At 44.0% G+C, this 23007-nt stretch overlaps 1 protein-coding gene across 1 annotated transcript in view; it reads right to left on the bottom strand.

The window, feature by feature from the left end:
• Positions 1-23007, bottom strand: part of vldlr (very low density lipoprotein receptor) — a 55621-nt gene extending 32614 nt beyond the window's left edge. The window contains exons 1-3 of the mRNA XM_079365204.1: positions 22469-23007; positions 12201-12320; positions 1186-1308 (exon numbers count right to left, since the gene is read on the bottom strand). Of these exons, the coding sequence (XP_079221330.1) occupies positions 1186-1308; positions 12201-12320; positions 22469-22541 (316 nt within the window). The 5' untranslated portion in view covers positions 22542-23007. The remainder of the gene's footprint in view (positions 1-1185; positions 1309-12200; positions 12321-22468) is intronic.

The following is a 23007-nucleotide window of genomic DNA, read 5'->3' as shown; positions in this document are numbered from 1 at the left end:
ACTTAAGCAAACAGCTCGAACGTCACTACGTTGAGAAGGCGAGCTCGTTGTCAGAAGAATCCCACCGTCAGAGGATGAAGCAAACTCTCATATCTGCCTACATAATGATTGTGTTTTACCACAGTGAGGAACACTTTATCATAGTGTACCACAAGTGCCAGCTGGCTTTTCATCTCTTCCAGCCGTTTACTTTGTGCTTTTAAAATCTCTCTCATTTGTTATAGTTTTTAAAATCTTAAAAAATGACTTTAGACGAGAAGGAAGCTGAAAGACTTTTGGCTCAGGCTGTGAATCGCTTTGGAAGAGCGCGTCACAGAATTTGATTTTCAACATGAATGTTAAATCAAGTCGATTCAGAATCTGTTTTCGATTGAAAGCGATCCTGGATTCATGTTTTTGAACCAGCACGTACTTCAGGATCTCCTCCAGTCATCTGTGAGAGCGGCGGAGATTTTTTCCCGCTTCATTTGGCGTTTTACTGAGTGAAAGAGCTAGCGTTAGCACTTAGCAGGAAGGGACAGATTAGCTAAAAAAAAGCTAATGCATCAGCTCTCAGTTGTCAAGCACGGCGTAGGATCATATGACTTCAGTTCTGAAACTTTGTTGGTGGAAAGCTCCCACGTAAAGCGAGTGTAGTACGCAGACGTCTGAGCTAACAGTCCGAGCATTTCACAATATACAAATTAAGGCCTTTCTTTCGACTGTCTTTCAGTTTTTTACTTGGCTAAAACTGAACAGAAGATAGTTAACCCCAGGCTTATCTGCATCTTCACAAATAAAACAAGTCAAGATAATTGAAGACTGGAGGGACTTCACTGCTGTATGAATATATAAACCTCTCGCACAGATGTTTGAAGGTTGTTGCGAGTTATTACGGGTTCGATCGGGTCAGGTGATCCTTTCGGTTTGCTGCTTCAGCCACAGAGCGAGCGCTAATTAAAGCTGATCATACGGTCAGTCTCGAACCAGGGGGAGCGAGAGTACGAGCCCTGCCTCCTTTATTGTTTTTTTTCTTTGGAAGTGGAAAAGTTAACCCTTTAAAATCCCATGAAACCTGTAACACCAGTATTCTTTATGATTCACTCAAATGAAAAGCATCGATTTGAAGTTTATTGATGTGAACATTTCACTGAGCTTGTAATCTCTCTCATTAGACCTGTGTGAAGTTGAGCAGAGGATACTCACGGCAGATTTCTAGACTCTCGTCGGAGCCGTCCTCGCAGTCCGGCTCTCCATCGCAGTGCCATCGCTTGGGGACACACTGGCCGTTACGACACACGAAGTCCATTGCGGCACAAGTCTTTCTCACTGGAGCGGGAGAGAGACAGATGAGAGTTATTCCACGGAGAAGAGAGGGGAGAGGCTTTGTGTTCTTTAATCAAACATCTCACATTAGAAATAGAAACATGAATATTAAGAAGTGAAGAGGAGAACAAGCAGCGCTTTACTAGCATACCACAGGAATATGAAGTGGAGTTAAACAAACCTCAATCCCCAGAAGCCCCGCCCCCTCACCCAGCTCAAAGGTCAGCAGTTTGAGATGTGCTGATTTCTGTTTAAGAAAAGACTAAAAGCTAAAAGTCATTCATATCCTCTGGAGGTGTGACTGCTGTGTTTATTCTCCACATATAATACAGACACTATTTCCTTTGAGATGATAAAACTCTTCTAAAAGACAAAGTGAATCGAGGGGACATTTGTTCTGTGAGTGAGCTACAAAACATTTGGAGCTATTTTGTGGTTTACCACCAAGATCAGGTCTGTGGTGTTTTATAGAAAGAAACATCCCAGACATTTTGTACCCATCGTGACACGAGAGCCCACCATCCGACACGTCTGCAGATGTGCACTGATTCTCGATGATGAGGACGTCCTGCACGGCCGTTGAGAACAGCAGAAGCAAAAGTTCAACTGAAAACTCAGGGGATCCAATGAGTCACAATATTTTAACTACAGAGCTGTTGCTATGGTGATATCGTCTTTCAAACATGTGATCAGAGCTTTGCAGCTGTATTGAGTCTGTGACATATGTGCAAGGAGAGCATGACGACATGTTTTTGGAGCACAGCTCTACTGGAGACAACAGCAGTGTTTGTCATTTAGCTCCGCCCAGTTTGGTTAAAAATGGCTGACCTGTACTAAAGTTATGCTCTCGGCTGGGTGGGGGTGGAGTCCAGAATCCCACTGTGACATCACAAGGGGAGCACACTTGAAACGGAGCATTTTTCTCTAATGTTGTAAAACTGGATAGGTTTATTTTACACATGGATCAGTAGACGCTCAGGTTACACTAATGTTCAAAAACTGTCAAATGTTAATAACCATGAGGGGTCAACCTTCTTTTGCATGCAGAGGAAAGTGACCAAACGCTGTCTTTTCTTTCCCTTTGATCGTGCAAAATGAGTTTAAGCTGCAAAATTAAAAAAAAGGTAGCCACGTAAACCTCCTCCAGCTTCAGACACTTTGAATCATGCAAGCTCTAATAATCATTGGGCTTCTGTAATTATACTCAAACCAAGATAATACAGAAAACCATGACTCATTCAGGCCAGTCTTAACGGTATGTTAGTCTTGTGCATATCAAGGGAACAAGAAAAAGACAGCAAAGATTACAACTCTGCTGCGCTGAAATAAAGTGAGAAGGTCCAGATAGAGGTTTCTCCGTTTGGGAGGAGGAGAGACGTGCTTCAAGTCTTTTACGGATGTCACAACACAAAGCCCCTCCATGTTCACACACACTTGAGCGTCTCCTTGAGGCCCTCTCCTGATCAGAATACAAATACTGTATGCAGCCCAGAAACACCGTGACAGCAGCAAGTCACAGCGGGCCTCATTAGAAACCTTCTCCTTTATTAACTCATCTAAATTCAGATTTTTTTTTGTGCCGCAGTTTTGGGTCTGAGTTGGAAGTTTGAGCTGCTCTGATCTCAAAGACATTTCAGCGACACTGAGAGACAGAAGAAGTAAAAACTAAAGATTGGCAGAGAGGAGCCGTTTTCATTAGCAGGTGAGAAACACTTCCCCTCAATGTTTAAACTTTGTCCTGGAGAAACAACACAGAACATTTCTGCAAAGAATTTGTCTGCAACAAAGTCTTTATTTTCAACCCTGATTCTTTGACCGACGTTTATTTTCAGCTGCCTCCAGTTTACCTTTTTAGATGCAAAGAAACAAAATAAGAAAAGTTCAAGTCGTCACTTCCTGCAGATTTTTCACATCTACCTTGCCAGTTGTACAGCCGTGCATTAGAGCAAAAGACAGAGAGCAACAGTGATTTCTACACTGAGAAATATCCGTACAAATAGAGAGCTGCATCATTTGATGGGCTTAGACTTCTGCTAACTGAGGGGTCTGAAGGCTGTAGTGAGTCATCAGGAGCTGAAGCCGTCTCGCAGACATTTTAAGGCCATCTCCTCGTCGTTTTATTTGAATTATCACCGCCTCTAAAGGACGGTTCATTAGGCCGATTTTGGCCTCGATTCTTCCCTTCCGATAATCGTAAGGATCGTGTTAAAATAATCTTATAAGATCATCCTGCCGTGCTCGGAAGGATGTGGCGACCGCTCCGATCTCAAATCGGGGAAATTCAACATGTTGGATTGGATTGTCCCCCCCGAGCGGAAAACGAGCACGAGCCTGTTGACTGTGCCTCTTAGCCAATGAGAAAGCGAGGTGATGTAGTGGCGAGTTGCGGTGGTAATGAAAAACAACAGCAGACCGATTAGTGCAGCGTTTAGAGCACAGCTCGTTCTTTGAAGGTTTTTTTACTTCATGAAATCCTGTTTCTATCTGAAGCAGGTCTGCTCTGCCTCCACATCACCCTACTGTACAAACCCTCCCTCCCTCTCCCTCCATCCTCCCTCTCTCTCTCTCGCTCTCTCTCTCTCTCTCTCCCCCTCCTGCCAGTTTGATATGACCCAGATAGATGAGGGAAGGAAGAAAATGGAGATCTGAAATGTATTGGGACACACACACATCTTTCAAATCCATATTTAGCCCTGCTCTATCTGCTACTGTTCTCATCACCGGGTCACACTGCCCCAAAGGATTCTGGGATGGCTCCTGGAGAGGACACTAACACTATGGGGTCTGACTGCCACGTGACTTCTGTGTAGCTGTGAACTGAAGAGAACACGCTCCATCTGTGTGCTGTGTGAGGTTACTAACACTATGAGCAGAGACACTAAACTCCATCCAACCACGTGATCCACAAGCACCAAGAGGAAGGACTCAAGTTTGACTTCATACAAAGTCAGAGAGGAAAAGAATCAAAAAGCATGAGTACTAATCCTTTGTCTTCTCACTGGAGCTTCTTATCTTGGAGGAACAGAAGTGAGCAAAAAAAAAAACAAGACGTCCATAAAGTCCAGCTAACAAACAACCCTCTCCGTCAAAAGGCCACTTTTTAAATTCTGCTCTTTATTAAAAAGCTGCTTTGAAGCTTCGCTGGAGGCTAACCCGTTAGCCACCAAAGCGGAGGTGGAGGATCTCCGTGATAAACTGGACGATCTGGAGAACCGCAACAGGCGTAATAATCTACGTTTTGTGGGTGTCCCAGAGGGCAAAGAAAGCGGAGATATGATACCATTTATTCAGAAACTACTAGCATCGATCCTGGACTGGGACGACACTGTGCGGCCACCGGAGATTGACCGGGCACACAGGGCACCGATACCAAGGCCAAATCCAGAGGAGAGACCGCGGGTGATCCTGGCTCGCTTCCTGCGCTCAGCTGATAGAGAGCTCATCCTACGTACAGCACGGAATAAATCAGAGCTTCTCTGGGAAGGTAACCGCATTATGATATTCCCTGACTTTTCACGGGCCACACAGTTGAAACGGGATAAATTCAGGGAGTGCAAGAAGGCTTTGAGGGAGCGCAACATGAAGTTTGCTCTCCTGTATCCTGCTATTCTGAGGGTTGATTGCAACGGAGGTCAGAAGCGTTTTGAGGATCCGAAGAGGGCTATGGAATATATTCGGGGGGCCGCGGTGTGACCCGTCTCCTGGATATGATCAGGACCAAAGTTGCTGGACTCGTTAATTATGTGCGGGACACGACAAGGAGGAGGAGGTGACTGTTTCAAATATGTGGGGTGACGGAGAGAGGGAGGTTGGTGTCGTTTTTACTTGGTTAAGAGTTGTTTGTATTATATCTCCCCTTCCTCTCCCCGGTCTCCCACCAGATTTTTGTTTACCTGTTTTAATTCTTTTTCTTTCTATCTAAAAAAGGGGGAAACGAACAAAATACAAGACTTACATAACTGTTGACCAGTTGTTATTCCCCTGTATTTTAATGGCAGTGCCCTCCTCATAATATTTGAGTTATAAACAAATGATAATGATGCTGGGGATTTGTGTGGGGTAAGTCACTTATCAATCGACAGTCATGGACCGTCAGTTAGGTTCTGTTAAACGGAGCAGTGCAGAGTTCTATGTTAGGCGCTGTCTCTGGGTAGGGAGGGTTTTTGGGTTAGAAGGGTCTAAAGTTAGTTATCATAAGCACATAATTGAAGGGTGGCTGCATCTCAGAGGTTTGTATCTTAAAGTTATTAATGGCTGCTAAATTTGACAATTTGCGCATTGCCACTTGGAATGTGAAGGGCCTGGGTCATCCAATTAAAAAGAAGAAAATATTTTCTGTGCTGAAGTCCAAACAATTCGATGTGGTGTTTCTGCAGGAGACACACCTTTCTGCTGTAGAAGCTGAGAAGTTATGTAGAGACTGGGTGAGCCATGTATATTACAGTGTGGGAACCAGTCAAAGCCGTGGGGTTTTAACACTCATAAATAAAAAATTGCAATTTAAATTTGTTCGGCAGATTAAAGATACGATGGGTAGGGTCCTTATAGTAGTGTCAGAGATACAAGGTCACATAATTATGCTAACAAACATCTACGCTCCAAATGGAGATGAGCCACAATTTTTCATAGACTTAGAGGTAAAAATGCAACAGGCTGGTAACTATAAGGCTATAATTGGTGGGGACTTTAATTTAATAATGGATCCGATACTCGATCGTAGTAGTACCATAGCTACCAGGATGCCTAAAGCTACCCTGGTAGTGAGACGCATGGCTGAGTCTTTAGGTTTGATAGATGTGTGGAGGATTTTAAACCCCAAAGGAAGGGACTACACCTTTTTCTCAGCTCCACACACAACTTTTTCGCGAATAGATTTGTTCCTTATTTCCAATGACCTTTTACAGTCAGTAATGTCATGCTCCATTGGCAGTATTTTAGTTTCGGACCATGCACTAGTTAGCCTGGAGGTCCAGCCTTTTAGTGACAGGACTCGAATGCCAAGGTGGAGATTTAATTCATCCCTATTACAAGATTCTGTGTTTAAAGAGGCATTAAGAGGTCAAATTAAGATGTATATTGAGACTAATGAGCCCACAGCGCCCTCTGCGGGGACGGCCTGGGAAGCTTTGAAAGCGGTGCTGAGAGGCTTCGTAATTCAGTATGCTTCTCATAAGAAAAAAAAGAATATTGCAAAACAGAGTGAACTTGAAGACAGAATTAAAAAGGTTGAGACCAACTTAAAAAAACATTTTAATGCTAATGACCTTAGGGTTCTAACACAGCTCAAATATGAGTATAATAGTATCTTGTCACAGAAAGTTGAATTCTCGCTTTTCAGAATGAGACAAAAATATTATGAATCAGGGGATAAGGCTGGTAAATTACTGGCGAACCGTTTAAAACAGAGAGAGCTAGCATCAAATATTTCAGCCATCAGAACAGAGGAAGGTGAACTTAAGGTCAAATCTGTGGACATCAATAGTATGTTTAGAGAGTTCTACACAAAATTGTATACAGCTGATCACCAACATAATGGGGAGTGTATGGAGACATTTTTGCAGGGATTGGATCTTCCCAGGTTGTCGGACTCACAAAAAAACGAACTTGATCGTCCAATAATCAGGGAAGAAATTATTCGGGTGATTAAAGAGCTGCCGAGTGGGAAAGCCCCAGGGCCGGATGGCTTTACAGCCGAATTTTTTAAATGCTACGCCTCTGAGCTAACACCACTACTCCTGAGTATGTACAACGAGGCATTTGAAAGAGGGCAGTTACCAGATACCTTATCAAAAGCTATAATAACGCTTATTCTGAAAAAAGATAAAGACCCCTGTGACTGTAAAAATTATCGCCCAATCTCCCTTATTCCAATAGATACCAAGATCTTGTCCAAGGTGGTAGCTAATAGGCTGGAGAAGGTCATGACTTCTTTAGTACATGAAGATCAGGTGGGTTTCATTCGCAAACGTACTTCGGCAGATAACATAAGAAGGTTTATTAATATTATGTGGGCACTCTCAAATTCCAATTTGCCAATTGCTGCTGCTTCACTTGATGCTGAAAAAGCGTTTGATAGGGTTGAGTGGGGATATTTATTTAGGATATTAGAAAGATATGGCTTTGGAGAAAAATGTATTAAGTGGGTGCGTTTATTATATAACCGGCCAGAAGCAGCAGTACAAAGCAATGGGTACATATCTTCATATTTTGAGTTAGGAAGAGGCACGCGCCAGGGTTCCCCTCTCAGCCCTCTGTTATTCTGTCTGGTAATGGAGCCCTTGGCAGCAGCGATCAGGGGGGATGGAAACTTCCCAGGAGTGGTATATGAAGGCTCTGTCCACAAATTGTTCATGTACGCGGACGATATTCTTTTGCTGGTGTCTGACCCTGTGATTTCAATGCCAGCATTGTTAAATACAATTAATAGCTTTTCCAAGTTTTCAGGATATAAGGTAAACTGGGATAAATCAGAGGCCCTCCCCTTAACAAAATTCTGTCCCACTACACTCTTCCAGGCAGGCAGATTCAGATGGCCCAAGCGGGGGATGAGATACCTCGGTATTCTCTTCCCCCCTTTATTGGAGGATATTATAAAAGTGAACTTTGACCCTCTCATAGAGAAGTTAGGTATTGATGTAAAACGCTGGACATCACTATATCTGTCTTTATGGGGTAAAGTTAACACCGTCAAAATGAACTGTATCCCCAGGATCAACTATCTGCTTCAGTCTCTCCCCTTAGAAATTCCAGGCAGTTACTTTAAAAGATTAGACAATATGTTTAAGGAATTTCTCTGGAATGGAAAGAGACCACGTATGAACATGAAAAAATTACAGAGACCAGTCAATGCTGGTGGTCTAGGGTTCCCAAATGTGCTATATTACTATTATGCATTTAGTTTGAGGCATCTGGCGCACTGGGCATTGCCCCCACAGAGGGCCCCACCATGGTTCAGTATAGAGCAATCTGTATCGGCTCCTCTCCCACTGCTTTACCGTCTGTCCACTAAACTGTTAAAGGCTCACCCAGTTATATCTCATCTTCAAAGTATATGGAAGAAGGTCCTTACTTAAATGAATCCTCCAGCATTTGGCTGAATCCTAAGTTGAAGATTAATAAAATAACATTTCTTTGGAAGGAGTGGGTAGACAGAGGAATTTTTGCATTAAAAAATCTGTATAATGGTAACTCACTTCATTCATTTGATGACCTAAAATGTAAATATGACTTACCTAAATCCCAATTCTGGAGATATATACAACTACGTCATTTATTGCAACAGACTTTTGGATCACACCCTCCAAGGTCAGCGGAGGAATTGAATAGAGTTCTTAAGGTGTTGGGAGGGGGTCATGAAACAGCTAAATATTATAAGATGGTAACGGAATATGGAGAAGATGGAGGTATCTCAGCACTTAGATTGGCCTGGGAGAGAGATTTGGGGGCATCTTTTAATGAACAGAACTGGGCTAAGATATGTGGCAACTCCCAAATGATGTCAAGAGACCTGAGGGTGAGGCTCATTCAATTTAAAATACTACATCGATTTTATTGGACACCAAGCAGGCTTTTTAGACTTGGCCTAAAGGATGCAGCCACCTGCTGGAAATGTGGTAGGGAGGAAGGTACACTGGTACATGTGTTATGGTCATGCCCCATGATCAGTCAGTATTGGAGGAAGATTCATAGTTACATTGTCAATGTTATCAAAAGGCAATATGTGCTCTGTCCAAAACTTTATATTTTAGGGGACTGTACAGTTCTGTCTTGTCTTCCACAATCACTGAAATATTGGACACAGACTGTTATCATGACTGGCCGACAGATCATCCTCAGGAATTGGAAGAAACCTGGAGAACCTTCTTTTCAGGACTGGATGACTGAAGTGGGCAGAACTGCTGCTTATGAAAGAATGTCATATAGGATGCTGGACAGAACTGAAAAATATTGTCTAAAGTGGGATATGTACCTCGATTATATCCAGATGTCACAGTAAAGATCAGGCAGACGCGCAAAGATGTGGGTTGAGATGCAAGCCACCTCTGAGAGTGATTGACCCGTCAGGAGTAGGGGTGGGTGGGGGGTGGGATTTAGGGTGTTGATGGTTTGTACATTTGTTAACATATTGTGTATGTTGATTCTAATATCAGAAAATAAAAATTGCAAGTCAAAAAAAAAAAAAAAAAAAGCTGCTTTGAAGTCGGCTTTCAAATATTACCGTCTAGAAGCTCATCCGTACATGCTATCAGACAAATGTATGTGTACAAGTGTCACAATTAGCATTATATTGTGTTCTGGCAAAAACATCTTTAATCTAGTTTAAGAGACTCATTGGAATCTGTTTAGACTTGAAGGTAAAGACGCCGTCTCAGAGAGTCTTCGTGGTTATGTGAAGGCGAGATCAGAAAGCAAAGCAGTGAAACGCAGATGTTGAAGTGGTTCCCATACATCCCAAAGTCTTTATTTGGATGAACTTCAGGTCAGCCCTTTGAAACGTACAGGGGGATTTGTTTCTGTGTTTTTGCACCACTCGATAAAAACAGAGTGAGAAATATACAAACACATCACATCACTGGGACAGGCTTGGCTCGGGTTTACAGTCCTCCAGCTTCCTGCTGAGTTGACCTTTCACCACTCTCACAGAACTTCATTTACATATTGTTCACTTCTGCAGAGCAGTGTGCTCAATTTGAACAAAGATGGACTGTCATTCAGTCGCCCACACTCCAGGAGGAACACATCACAGCCCACGTCTGAACAGCTGCTGTGATGCTGACGACTGATCCACATTACAGCAGACATCGACAGTACATCTCTCCATGTCCACACACACACACACACACGAGATGTCCCCGCAGTGCAGTGCTCTTAGAGGTTGAGAAAAGGGCATCATTGTCAGTGGTTTTATCGGCACGTCATGGTTCAATATAAGCGCATCACATGAATGGTAAAATAATTCTGAGTGGTCTGAAGACGGTAAAAACAAAGATTGGTTGGGAAAATAATCCAACAGATCCTGACTGTAAAAGAAACCGTGTTGTGAATTTTCCAGTTTTAACTAGAAATCAGTTTTTTTTTTGTGTATTTTATTCTTGAGTAAAATAAAACAGCAGCAGCTCAGCTCACAGCCCCTCCTGACTGTTTGTTTTGTCCACCAAAGAAAAGCAGTGGAGAAACAAACTGTTTTAGTGCGTTTACCCAGAGAGCACGAGACCTCGTTTGACAGGTCAGCTGGTGGTAAACGCTCATCAATGATGAGCACTGAAGGCTCCTTTTCAGACTCCATTAAGTTTACAAGCTGCTGCTTGTGCATCAGTGTACGGAGCTGCAGTAAAGAGCCAAAGTGAAGGTTTTCAGCTGACGTAGTGTCCTGGAGTTATTCTGTGCTGACTTGTATTGTTAAAGGTTAAATAAAGATCGGCGTCCCTGTCTGCAGGGTGCTTAACTCACTCTGAGGTAAATCTAAAGTCTCATAAAAAGAGACTCCGTACTTCCATCTTCAGTAGCGGCTTGGTGCTGGAAGTTTAGCAGGCAGCTGGATGTTTTATGTAGAATTAAAAATTAACAAGTGTTTGGGTTCATGGTAATGGAGGAACATGTCACCCAGTGCCTCAGCGTGTCTGACTGATGCATTTTTAATAGACACTGGACATAAAAGACTCAGCTCACGCTCTGAATGCATAAACTACGCAGCCATGTCGGACTTTTGTCTCGGTAACAACCCTGCAGATGTTTGCATTAACCACCGAGTCCATAAGAGACGTCCAGCCGCTCGTGGTTCCCAGCAGGACCAAGTGGTTCTGAGACGTCTACGTCACGAGAATTTAAACTGATGGACCAGAACGCATGACGCTTCCAGCCAGAGGCATTTAAATACCTGATGTTTAAAAATGATGCCCTTACAGCCTCATCCTTCAAAAGATAAACAAGACTGAGGTGAGGTGTGCAAACCATCAGAAACATCAGACTTCAGTGGACATGTGACCTCTGTGTTTGGGAACATGTAGCTCCTGTGATTCAGTCCAATCAGGTCCCTACGCACCATTAAAACAGCTCAGATTGTTGTAAGAAATGAACGAGCAGGTGTTATTAAGAACTGCTCAGGTGTAAGTAACCATCACCTTTAATGTGTCTGACACTGGAACAAAGAGTTCTCCTCCTCATCTTTCTAGCAAGGCGACGGATTCTTGTTTTCTCCTTCCATTTCAGTGAGCTCGACTTTCCCACAGTCCTGTGCCACCGCATGCTCCGAGTGTTTGTCCATTTCTCTCAAATCAAAACTTCAACAAGTCCCAATCTGCCCCGAGACTGAAGGTCAAACACTTACACAACTCTATGAACAAGGCAACACTGAGTCATCAAAAACATTTCCACTGTCTTACAAGCTTAACATAAAGACTTCCTCCTGTGATTGTAACACAACGATACATGTAGAAATCAATTTACATTTTATTTGTATGGCACCTTCCAGAACCAAATGGTGCTTTCCAGGGTAAAAACAAGAACAAAAGCAATACTACTAAAACATAATTAAAACACAATGGTGACATGAAAGAGCAACACACACAGCTGCACCACAAAAAGGTGCACAAAGTGCTTTCAAGTGTAAAAACAAGATTAAAAGCAATACTACTAAAAACACAACGGTAAAATAAAAATAAAAGTGCAACAGTCCAATTAGTGGTTATGTTTGAGATGCGCCTGAATAAATGGTGAGCTGGGTGGCAGATTGGATTCGAGTCTCTCTAAGGTTTCCGAGCTGCAGACAGGAAATGCATCTTTTGAGGACACGGTTGTTTCTCCATGTGTCCTGAGCCTCTTATAATAGAGCTCACATGATTTGAAGTCAAATCAGACGACGCGTGTTGACGGTGATGAAGCTGGAGGTTACTCACCGCAGGAGCTCTCATCGCTGCCGTCCGTGCAGTCCTCGTCCCCGTCACACTGCCAGACGGACGGGATGCAGCGGCCGTTTCCACACTGGAACTGGTTGGCCTCACATTCTGTCTTTGTGCCTGCAGAGAGAGAGGGGGGGGGGACAGGCACAGAGGCGCTGCGTCATTACAGGTCCACATGCTTTCATGATCATGCACTTTTGTGTTTGTTTGGAGTCGACCTCTCTTCTCGTTTAGTCCTGATCGAGCTTCCCTGCAGAGCTGTCGTTTTTAAAAACAAGATAGCTGGCACACAGAGCAGATCTCAGCCGAGACACGCCAGCTCCACATGTTCTTCTTCTTCTTCCTCCTCTCATCTTTTTTTACAATGCGTTTCAAATATTCATAACAGCGCCTCGTCTTAACACGAGAAGATTATGAAGAACTGCAGTGAAGTGACTTTCTCCACCTCCACGTCTGTAATCCAAAACCTTCTAAACAAACAGCAGAGAGAAACACACGGAGCTGATGACTGGGATTCCTTTTCAAACTGAACATGGAGTGGGGTCAATATTTCTTTGAAAAGCTTAAAAATCAGTGTCCGGATCACCATCTGTTCCTCTCTCACTTGTAGGATAATCAGCTGCTCTGAAGTTATTCAAAGACGCCTGGAGAGACTGCTCACTTTTCTAACTTCTTTAACAAGGTCTGTTTCTCACTTTGAGTTGATTTCCAACAGATTCAGTCTTGTTTTAAGTATGCTGAAGAAACATTCAGTATTGTAGGTGAACTACTCGTGTCATTAGAGAAGAAGGTCAAATGAGGTTCCACTTAAAAAAGGCAAAGATCAGCACAATTAATTAAGTCCAAGCATGAGGTTTTTTTTAAACGACAGTATTTTAATGTGCAAAAGAAAAAAACTCCTCTGCACACCAGAAGCTGATCTCGTTTGCATCGAGTTCAGTTTGTCGCCACGTGAGGAGTCGCCCGCACACTCTACAGCTCACCTGATCACGTCACAGGCGACACAGGAAGAAGAACACAACACATGCATAGTCACTGGATGTCTGCACAGAGCTCCAGTTTGATACATCGGGACACAAAAAGCAGATTAAGCGGCGCCGTTAGCCGACAGCAGCTGTGATGACGCGCCTCATTGCAATAGTCTCGAGAGCAGCCGTGGGTTCGAATCCGACCTCGACCTTTTGCTGAATGTCACACATGTCCAACACAAGAAAAGCATGAAGGATGTCCTGGTGCTGGTGCTTCCCGTCTTAACATGCAGGAAAACCAGACACATCTACACTGAATCATACATGAGCCCACCGACATGTCTGGTTTTCAGGGCTGATGAAAAATGCAACAAACCTCCGATTAGAGAAGCAGTGATCCCGTTTCCAAGGACGAGCTTCACATGAGTTGTTTTTTTTAAAAACAAACACGGCATGTTAAAACACTTGAGATTAGAAGTTCTTACAATCATTACAGACTAAAAGCAGCGACACCTCGTCCTCTCTATGAGGAGAACTCTCAAACACACAGCAGGAAGGGGAAGAAGCAAACAAGCTGTCCCAAAACTTCTCAGAGTGCACTCCGGCATACTGGAGGTCTTAAAGTGACAGTGTCTGACCTTGGCGCTGCCTGCAGTGTGGTGTGCGCGTCAGTCCAGGTGGGTAAATGGAGCACAGAGTGATAGAGCGGCTGAACAGCTTGGAGGTGTACCATGTCTCACTGAAAGGTCACGAGTCACCTTTTTAAACTCCGAAGGCAACATAATAATTATAAATAATAATGGTGGGGGGGGGTTTTATTTCTAACAGGATCTAAAGTCTGGACTTTGTGTCCCTGCCGTGATGAAGGAATGCGTTTAAATGGGTCAGCAGCTCGTGTACGCAGGGAAACATTCCCCTGCTGATTTGAACGAACGTGAAGAGCTTCAGGCCTCAAACTGCACACGAACACACGACTGAAGACTCGCTGTAATTATACCATCTCTGCTTCTACAGAGTATGACATTCAACATAAGTCCGAGACAGTCTCCATGAATCAGGCTGCAAGGCCTGCGATGTTATCCTTTCTGGAAGGCTTCGTTCTGTCCATTAAAAGGCTCAGCTCGTCCTTTACATTCACTAACAGCCTTACAAAGACGAACAAAAATCCACTTTAAGGAAGAGTGACAAGCTAATCGTCACTCTTCCTGATCACCACCACTGTCCAACACAGAGTCAGGTCAACTTCAGGGACGTTAATCTGTCCATTCAGGACGCACGAGCTGCTGCGGTGCACAGGAGAGGTTAAAGCTCGACAACCCTTTAAAAAAGGAAGTGGGTTCGGATGTACTCGATTGATTCTTCTCCTCGTCTCTACTGGTAGCACGAGGCGTCGGAAGCTGCAGCCTGAACCAAAAAAAAACCCAGAATGTCTTTTCTTTTTTGGACGCGTCTGACTTCTATCCAAAAACTTTGTGATCCAGGAGGAGGTGAATACAGAGGCTACCCTGCCAACAGCCTGCAGACTTCCATTGAAGCACGACTCCAGCAGCTGCACTCGCTCCACAGTCGAGCTACAGAATGGAGAGCAGGCTGACCTTTCATCCGCATTACCATTTCAATCAGCACAATCGCAGAATAATGGATGGAGCTGCATCGGCCTGCATTTTAAAATCAGAAGCAACGCAGCACATCGGCCAATCAAACCAATGACTGCTGACATACAGAGGGACGAGACACAGAGCGCCACGCGTCAAGCGTTCCTTAAGACCGGATGTCTCCTCCACGAGCGCCTCTGAAGCCTCGACTGAAACCACACGTCTGTGTGGCGTTTGGTTCTCCTCTCTGGCCGTGAACTTTTCCCACACACAAAGTCTCTGCGGGAGTCCGTGCCGCACTGAGCGTTTGGAAGGTTCTGGCACGGATGTTGGCTGAAGGACCTGGCTGGGAATGACACGGCTACCAAAACGCCAAAAAGGTTCAGGTTAGGCGTCTATGACGGTGACTTCCTCCTCTTACCATGTCGCCTCACAATCAGCAAACAGGAAGTGTGATGTGACAGCAAAGAGAACTCCATCAGTTTAACAGTGTATTACACAGCATTCAAAACAAGGGACTTAAAGCTGCTTCAAGAGACGTGCGTGTAGGAATTCAATTATTAACATTCATTGATCGTTACTCTCTGCCTAAAGTGCCTCTGCTCAAACATCTGATTTTCCACTGCTGTAAACACAGACTGACTTCAGTTTATGAGAGACAGGGATGACAGGGCAGCAACTGATCTGCAGCCTTGATGATCGCCATGACGATACGAGATGCAGCAGTCGTCCCGTGTGTGTGTGGAGCGTTTCTAACATACCAATAGTTTATCAGAGCGCCATGTGCTAAACTAGGATTCATGGGTCCAGAGAGCACGCTGCAGCTCGGGTTACGTCGCCTCCAGGGGTCACGTGACATGGTGCAGGGCGACGGCGTGCAGCAGCTCATCCGAGGAACTCTGTCGTCAGCGATGATGGTGATTTTCACACGCGACATGCTTCTACCACTTGAGCTGTGAGCTTCTGCACCACTGTTACAGCACTAATAGTTGACCCAACAAAAACGAGAAGAGCAAGCTTACCTGTGAAAAGAAAGCATCCTTTGACAGCGTCTAGAGAGCCAATCAAATTGTTTCTAAATGTCTATTACATGGCTACGTGCTGGATTTTATGGACCTGGAATTTACTTCAGTAGATAATAAAAAGGGATTGTCCTCTTACATGAGTCCATAGGTTTCCCTCAAAGTCAGTAAAAGCTTACATCTCAGTAAGAAAGATCACACTTCTCACTATTACCATCTCAACCCAGTACTACAGTCTGCAGCTATCCATCAGCTCAGGCTGCCATGCACTGCGAGATAGTCAGATTATCATTTAATAAATGTAGAGACTCAAAGGTGTCTCAAACAACAGGCTGCTTATTGATGGAAGATTAACCCGTTTGCTTCCGTCCCCCGACTCTTTCCAGAGAGGAGTTTGGTCAGATGTTTCGCGTTCAGTCCGAGCTGATGTTTGCCAACGTCTGGCTCCGAGTGCTCTCCTTCTGGCGCTCGCTCTTCCTGCGATTAGCGAGTTCCATGAGGGTCTGTTATTGTTTTAATGCAGCGACTGGGTTCAATTCATTTGTCAAATGATCAGTGAGTTCTGCGTGTTGTTCTTTTGAACATGTCCTGTAATTCTACATTTGTTTTATGTTGTTTGTTAGTGCTTAGCTGAGGACGACGGAGGAAATTCAGCTTTTCTGCTACTTTGGCCAGATTTACATGGATGCTGTTTGTAGATTGATGTGCACTGTCCTGATTAAATAAAAACATAGAATATAAGCTCTCCATAAAAAATAAGTAAAATTTGTTCAGCGTCTTATTGTACAGTAAAGTCACTGGATCAATTTCCATAGTTTTCACAGCAGAATTCCTCCAATAAAACAAAACATGATAGAGAGAGAGCGAGAGAGAGAGAGCGAGCGAGAGAAGCAGGAGCTCCCGTTGGTTCAGCGAGGAGACAAAGTGACACGGACGACATCCCAACAGAACTCCAGCCGTACAGGAACGCTGGAGCCTGCTTTCACTCCAACTACAAAAACACACTACACGAGGTTAACCATTAACTGCAGCTGAAGTTACTTCAAGGCTCTTTGGGAAGTGTTCACACGTAGGGCTGCAAAACAAGGTGAAACCCGGCACATGTTCAGGAAAACAATGACTGTGGCCTCCGTCAATCACACTCCAGCTAAACTGTACTCTGCTCCATGAGCCACACGCACACGCCGCTGTGGGCTTCTTCACATCTCAATCTGCAAGGTCAAGTTGAGTTTCAAGTTTATCATTTAGTAACACATCATTGTCAAGTGCTTTTAAGTGATACCAGATGATGAAGTCATGGATACACACACACACACGCATGACAAAGTAAATCAAGTGTACTTCACTCACAAACGGCTAAATAAGCTAGCTGTGAGCTCTCCTCGGGTTTTCTTTCTTCATCAGAACAGCTTACAGTGCTGCAAATGTCAAACCCTGGACTTCTTTTCAGTCAGTCACGGTCATGAGTAATCATAAAGGGGAAACTAAAAGTCATCACATGAGCCTGACCTACTGCTCACTGCTGACGCACGTTAAACGCTGACAGAGCGAGGTCAAGACAGCCAGGCTGGGAGGGAAATCTTAAAGAGCGAGCCACGGGCGCCCAGACACTCCAGAAGAACAAACAACTAGATTTCATATAGAGGGAGTTAAAGACCCATACCAGAATCAACACCCACGCCTTGGTACCAGTATCCCATTTAAATGCTTTGAATCACAAAAAGAAGCTAGATGTGATTTCGGACAACAAAGACCGCTGAGTAACTGAAAACATTAAAGGAGAAATATGAAACACTGAACGCTGCTCTAATCCCCAAGAACACAACATCACTGTCCATGACGGAAGGTGAGCTGTCAAAGCGTGCTTTCACGCTGGCAGGTAGCACACATGCTAAATCTGTCTTCCTGTCTGCATTCAAGCTGATTCCACACAGAGAGAGCAGGAGTCAATGTAGAAGAGCTTGGATGGACCAGAAGACCTGCTTCAAGACAAACAAGGATTTTATTTTTCCCCACTCTGAGTCATCCAAATCTACTCTTCGCTCATCTCAGTAGAAAAATATAGAGTGCGAAATGAGCAGTGGCATTTCTTCAGCTCGTGTTGATTTGTCGCTGATGAAGTGCATATTGATTTGAGGTTTGTAACCGATGTGTTCATGTAGTTTTGAGAGCACTTTACAGTTTCCTGAGGGAGCGCCTGCACTGAAATGAACAAAACAACAAATGTCAAGTTAGGTCGGGAAACATCTCAAACTCTTTAACAACATCGACGTCATGATGTGACGGTTAGCCAAGAGGAAAGCGTGCAGAGTTTAAAGGCACTGTGACAAACGAGGCCAGGCCTGGATGTTTTCAGTGTTTGGCTTTAAGCGTCTCCTCGGGGAGATTACTCCAGTGCCTCTCTCTAAACACACCCATTGACTTGCTGTCTGGGAAACTGAAAAGTGCACACCCTGCACTTTGATCCAATCAGCACGATAACAGACTCCAATAGTAACGTGGCGTGTTACAGACCTGCAGCAGAGTATCTGCCTTTCCCTGCAGTGACAGAGTTTTTTTAGCTGACAAACAAAGACTGAACTCTCAGAGCTGCACAAATAATGAAGACCCACTTCTCATGGCTTCGTCCCGTCATACAACTCAACTGCTTCTTTGCTTCACTCTTTAGTTATCGTTTTGCATCAGTTATTCTGAGATCAGTTCATGAAGACATTAGGACAAATTATTAAAAAAAAATTTTTTTTTAAAAGGACCGTTTGGAGGCAGACGGTGAGACGTTACCAAACAGAATCGATCACAGGTTTACTTTAAGTGAGACAAGTGTTCAAGCAGAACAGGGAGTCATGGAGCTGCACATCTTTTAACCCGCCATGGTAACTTCATCTGCAAACCTTAAAACTGTTCCAAAGAAGGTTGGAACTGTGTGAAGCGCTGCACCTTTTGCTAACTCTACATCGAGTATTATTTTCTATTAGCTGTAAGGGTTCTCAACAGAACACCAGGCCTCAGACCTGCCTGTAGGTGATGCATCCCTTTACATGATGTCCCTTTAGCTTTCTACTTCATCGCTAGAATGTCTGTAGGATCACATATCGGAAAAGTGATTAGTCTATTGGAATAAATGTACGATTATTTTCAACAGATCCAGACCCATATCGATGGTCACTTGATATGTTAGTATCAGTCGATATATAATCAGCCGGCCGATTCATTCTGGAGCATCATGTTTAAATATGTTCATAAAGCATGGAGAGTGCAGTGAATGTGAGCTGACAATCATGGTAGGTAACTTTCCCAGCAGGTTTCCTCTCTCTCTTTGTGCAGCGTCACTCCTTCAACCTCACCTTCCTCGTAACGTGGCCTCACTCTCGTTTCAGCTTAAAAGGAAAAGTCAAACGGACAGTTTTTAATGGGAGAGTGCAGAGAAAGAAAGTCGGGGTTACCAGACAAAGTCGATGACGCCCATCACCTCTGACTGGCGTTTTAGATTTTGACAAGCAGGCGGGCGAAATGCCTCTGTTGGATCCAGCCACAGGTTAGGAGAGCAGAACAGAATGTCAGCGTCCTGTCAGGCTGGGTTGTAAAGAGTATGCACATTTTGGAAATATAACAATCAGCTCAGTCATACATAATAATAAGCTATTCTGCTGGGGAATAAAAAGGAAATATCCATGAAAAAAATTAGATTATCGGCTTGCCAATTAAATCGGTCTAAAACTTTCAATATGACATGATTTTTTATTTATTTAATTTTAACTCAGTGGCCCGAGTGCAACAGTTAATTTTGAGGTCAGTGTTACTCATATGTTTGTCAAAGGTCTTCATTAACTTTAAGAGGCAGCTTATCTGAACACGGCTTGAAAGGACATTATTCCACATGATTTTCATTCATCTGCTCGAACCGCTCGTAGACTCAACAGGCACGGAGCTGCTGTGAACCGTCCTCCCTCCTAAAAATAGTAAATCATTGTGGGCTATAGAGAGGCTGTCACACTGGAGGTCATGGTAATGTAATTTTCCCCAGTAACAGCAATGGTTGCAGTGTTCTCCTCCTCCTCCTCCTGTCCACCACCCCGCCCACTTCAAGACACAAGCGCACCCCTCCTCCTCTCCTCGCAGAGGATCTGGGTCTAGCTTGGTATCACAGTAACCGTGGAGGGAAAATACATCCATTTTAATCAGGCCAGCGTCACTGCTTGCTTGTGCTCTTGTCGCCATCTAATTTGCGTGACGTCTCGTTCAAACAGGCTCACACATTCTCAATCTGCGCCAGCGTAAATGTGTTCGGGTTCGGTTTGGAGACGAGAATTAAAAAAAAAAAAAAAAAAAAAAAAAAAAAAAAAAAAAAAAAAAAAAGGGAGGTGTTGATGCTGGAGGTGGGTGTATGCTTCAGGGAGTGTGTGCACATTACAAGCACTAGTTTTGATCCAATGTTCCCCCAAAGGACATTTTCCACGGTAGGTAGGCAATGAAGAGAAATCTGTGCAAGATACGAGCAGCCAAGCACAGCTCAGTGTGCATCTCTGAGCGCTTCCATAATTCAGGCTGCATAAAAAACTGCTGCTGATTTGATTAGTAACAGCATTAATTAAATCATGCCAAAGTCAAGTAAATATTTTATGTACCTGGGACAAGAAAGTAAGCTTGACAATGTCAGAAAATAAAAATGACTCCAAACTATCAAACTATGCATCACACTTCTACAATTCCATCTCAGTCAGTGAACAGCTGATAAAACAAGCTTCAGATTAAATGAACTGGCTGGTTTCTGACTGTTAAGGTAGCCTGGAAGGTGGGCTACAACATGCTTCAATTCATGAATTTAAAATTAACTAAAGTCACAGCATAACCTGACCAGTGAAAGTCTGAGTCATGCATGTTGCTGGTTTCAGATACAATAAATAAGACTACTACAACCGGAGATTAAATCTATTAAAAAATTTTAAAAAAAACAATCCCCCCCTCCTAGTCCAATAGGTGTCCCACTGAAAAGCAACATTAACTATTAGCTGGACTCAACATGGACTTCTTTTGTTTGGTCATGTTAAACAGACTCTGCAGAGAGAAGGGCGAGAACATGCAACGTTATTATACAGCAGACGACCAATCACTGGAGAGCACTTCAGTCTCCTACATGTTCTGCAGACAACACAGATTAGCATGGACTCACAGTCAGCTTAAATCAACATCAGCACGTGTTTCTGCACTTTATGTTATTTAGAAAAGGAAATCACCCGTGTGCAAAAAGAGAATCAAGCGGCTAATAAAAACTGTAGTTACAGCTTTAACGTACAGTTGATGCACGTAGCAGCCATGTTGGATTCTAACTCGGGCTACTCTCAGTTGCGACTCCGACTAGTAAATATGACTTTCGGGAGCTTTTCAGTTCACACTCTTCAACTAGAACTCAGCATAATGTATAAAAATAATCAAACTTAAAAAGTCTTCAATATCAAGAATGTTGAATAAGATTTATTTTAACAGGATTGATCCATTAAAAATAAAAAGATGCATTTGAGTTATTAATCCATTTACCCCACAATACTCTGTTTCATTAAGACCCAGAGGGTCGTCGGTTCAAGTCCCAATGTAGACTATAATATGGAAGTTGGTCTGGTATCGCCCCACTCTGACATCTTTGAACAAATGCAGGTCCTGTAAGTGCACATGTGTGATTCAGGATTATGTGTTTGAGAAGAAGCATGTCTCTAAATGACGGTGTAAAACCGGAATTTACCTCAGGGATTAATAAAATGTACTAAAATAAAAGAAAAATTAAAACGTATTTTTTTTAGAGGAAGTCCTTGTTTATGATGTTTAAGTGACGTCTTGTCGTTTTAGCATGTTAAAACCTTCATGTTAATTTGAAAAGAATTAGATTGACGTTTACAACTAAACTTTCAACACTAAACGCACCACAGCAAAAATCAGCAGCTGGTAATATGAACTTCCCCTGAGCCACTCTGTGCTCCTTCAATAGGATCCCCTGATCAGTCATGGGCTGAGGACAACCTCCTCCCTTCAGGCTGCTGCCTGAATGCCCTCCCTCACTTTTTCTTTCGCTTTAAAATCAGTGCGTTTTACGCCTCTCTCTCTCCTACTTCAGAAAAATAAATAATTAAACCCACTGGGGGTGGTGATGGCTGAGGAGAATCCAACGGGTGAAAATCGGGACACGCTCAAACGCCAACGCAGTGGTAGAAAGCAGGGGTTCACCCGCGAGGGCTGTGTGTGTTTTCAGGTCCACATTAATTGACCGCAGTGTTAATTGGCCGTGAATGAGCGGTTTCTGTGCAGCAGGCAACACAAACTAAACGGGCCTCTCCACCCCCCCTTTCTACCTTTCATTTACGGATATTGAGCTAAAACACCCCAGCCTTGATGAATTGCTTCTTTAAAAGGCGAAGGCGCTTCTTGTGCAAACATACAAAGCACTAATAGAAGAGAAAATGTTCAGTTTCAGCCCCATGGAGACATTGTCCTCCGCTTTAGAAGAATCACACGGTTGGTAAGCGCAAGGTGTAGCCAAGCACGGTCATGTCTTCAAGGAGCAGCCAAGACAGGTGTTCAGCTCCGTAATGTTACCTAACCTCACCGTACGTAGAGCGTGAGTCCTCAGCGCACACCTAAACACACATCATTACACGAAAGCACACACACACAATGGGCTCGAGACTTACCGTGGACGTTAATGCAATGCTGGAGACATATTAGCATCGGCAGGAGAAGGATCCCCGGTGTAGACGTAACCATCTCTCGCTGTGGTGTAACGTGCGGCTGCTAGCTGAGCGCTCGCGGGTTGCCTTCCTTCCTTCCTTGGGGCTCGCGCTGGCCTTCTTGCTTTCCGTTTGTGCCGGTTCACGCGCAAACCACACATACATACACAAGGGATAACACGCGCTCTCTCAGACACACACACACACACACGCGCGCGCACACAAACACAGAGCAGTGCTGAACAAAAAACGGCAGCTCGTGCCAACACCACCAACCGATTCAGCAGCACGCGCAGCTGTGACCGGAGAATGAAACGGGAGGTGGACGACGCGCAAACCACGCGCCTTTTGATCTCGTTCTACAAGCACGCGACGCTGGGGCCGTCCGGGCTCCCGTTCTCGCGTCTCGAGCTCAAATCCATTTCCTTAAATTTGACGGTAACGAGCGGCCTCGGTGACCGGTTTGTTAGTGGAGCTTCACAGAGCCCGTCACAGCTGAGGAG

Source organism: Symphodus melops (assembly GCF_947650265.1).
Source record: "Symphodus melops genome assembly, chromosome: 16".
In the NCBI taxonomy this organism is placed as follows: Eukaryota; Metazoa; Chordata; class Actinopteri; order Labriformes; family Labridae; genus Symphodus; species Symphodus melops.
Note: the sequence above shows the minus strand (reverse complement) of the source record. Positions and strands in the feature narration are given on the sequence as shown.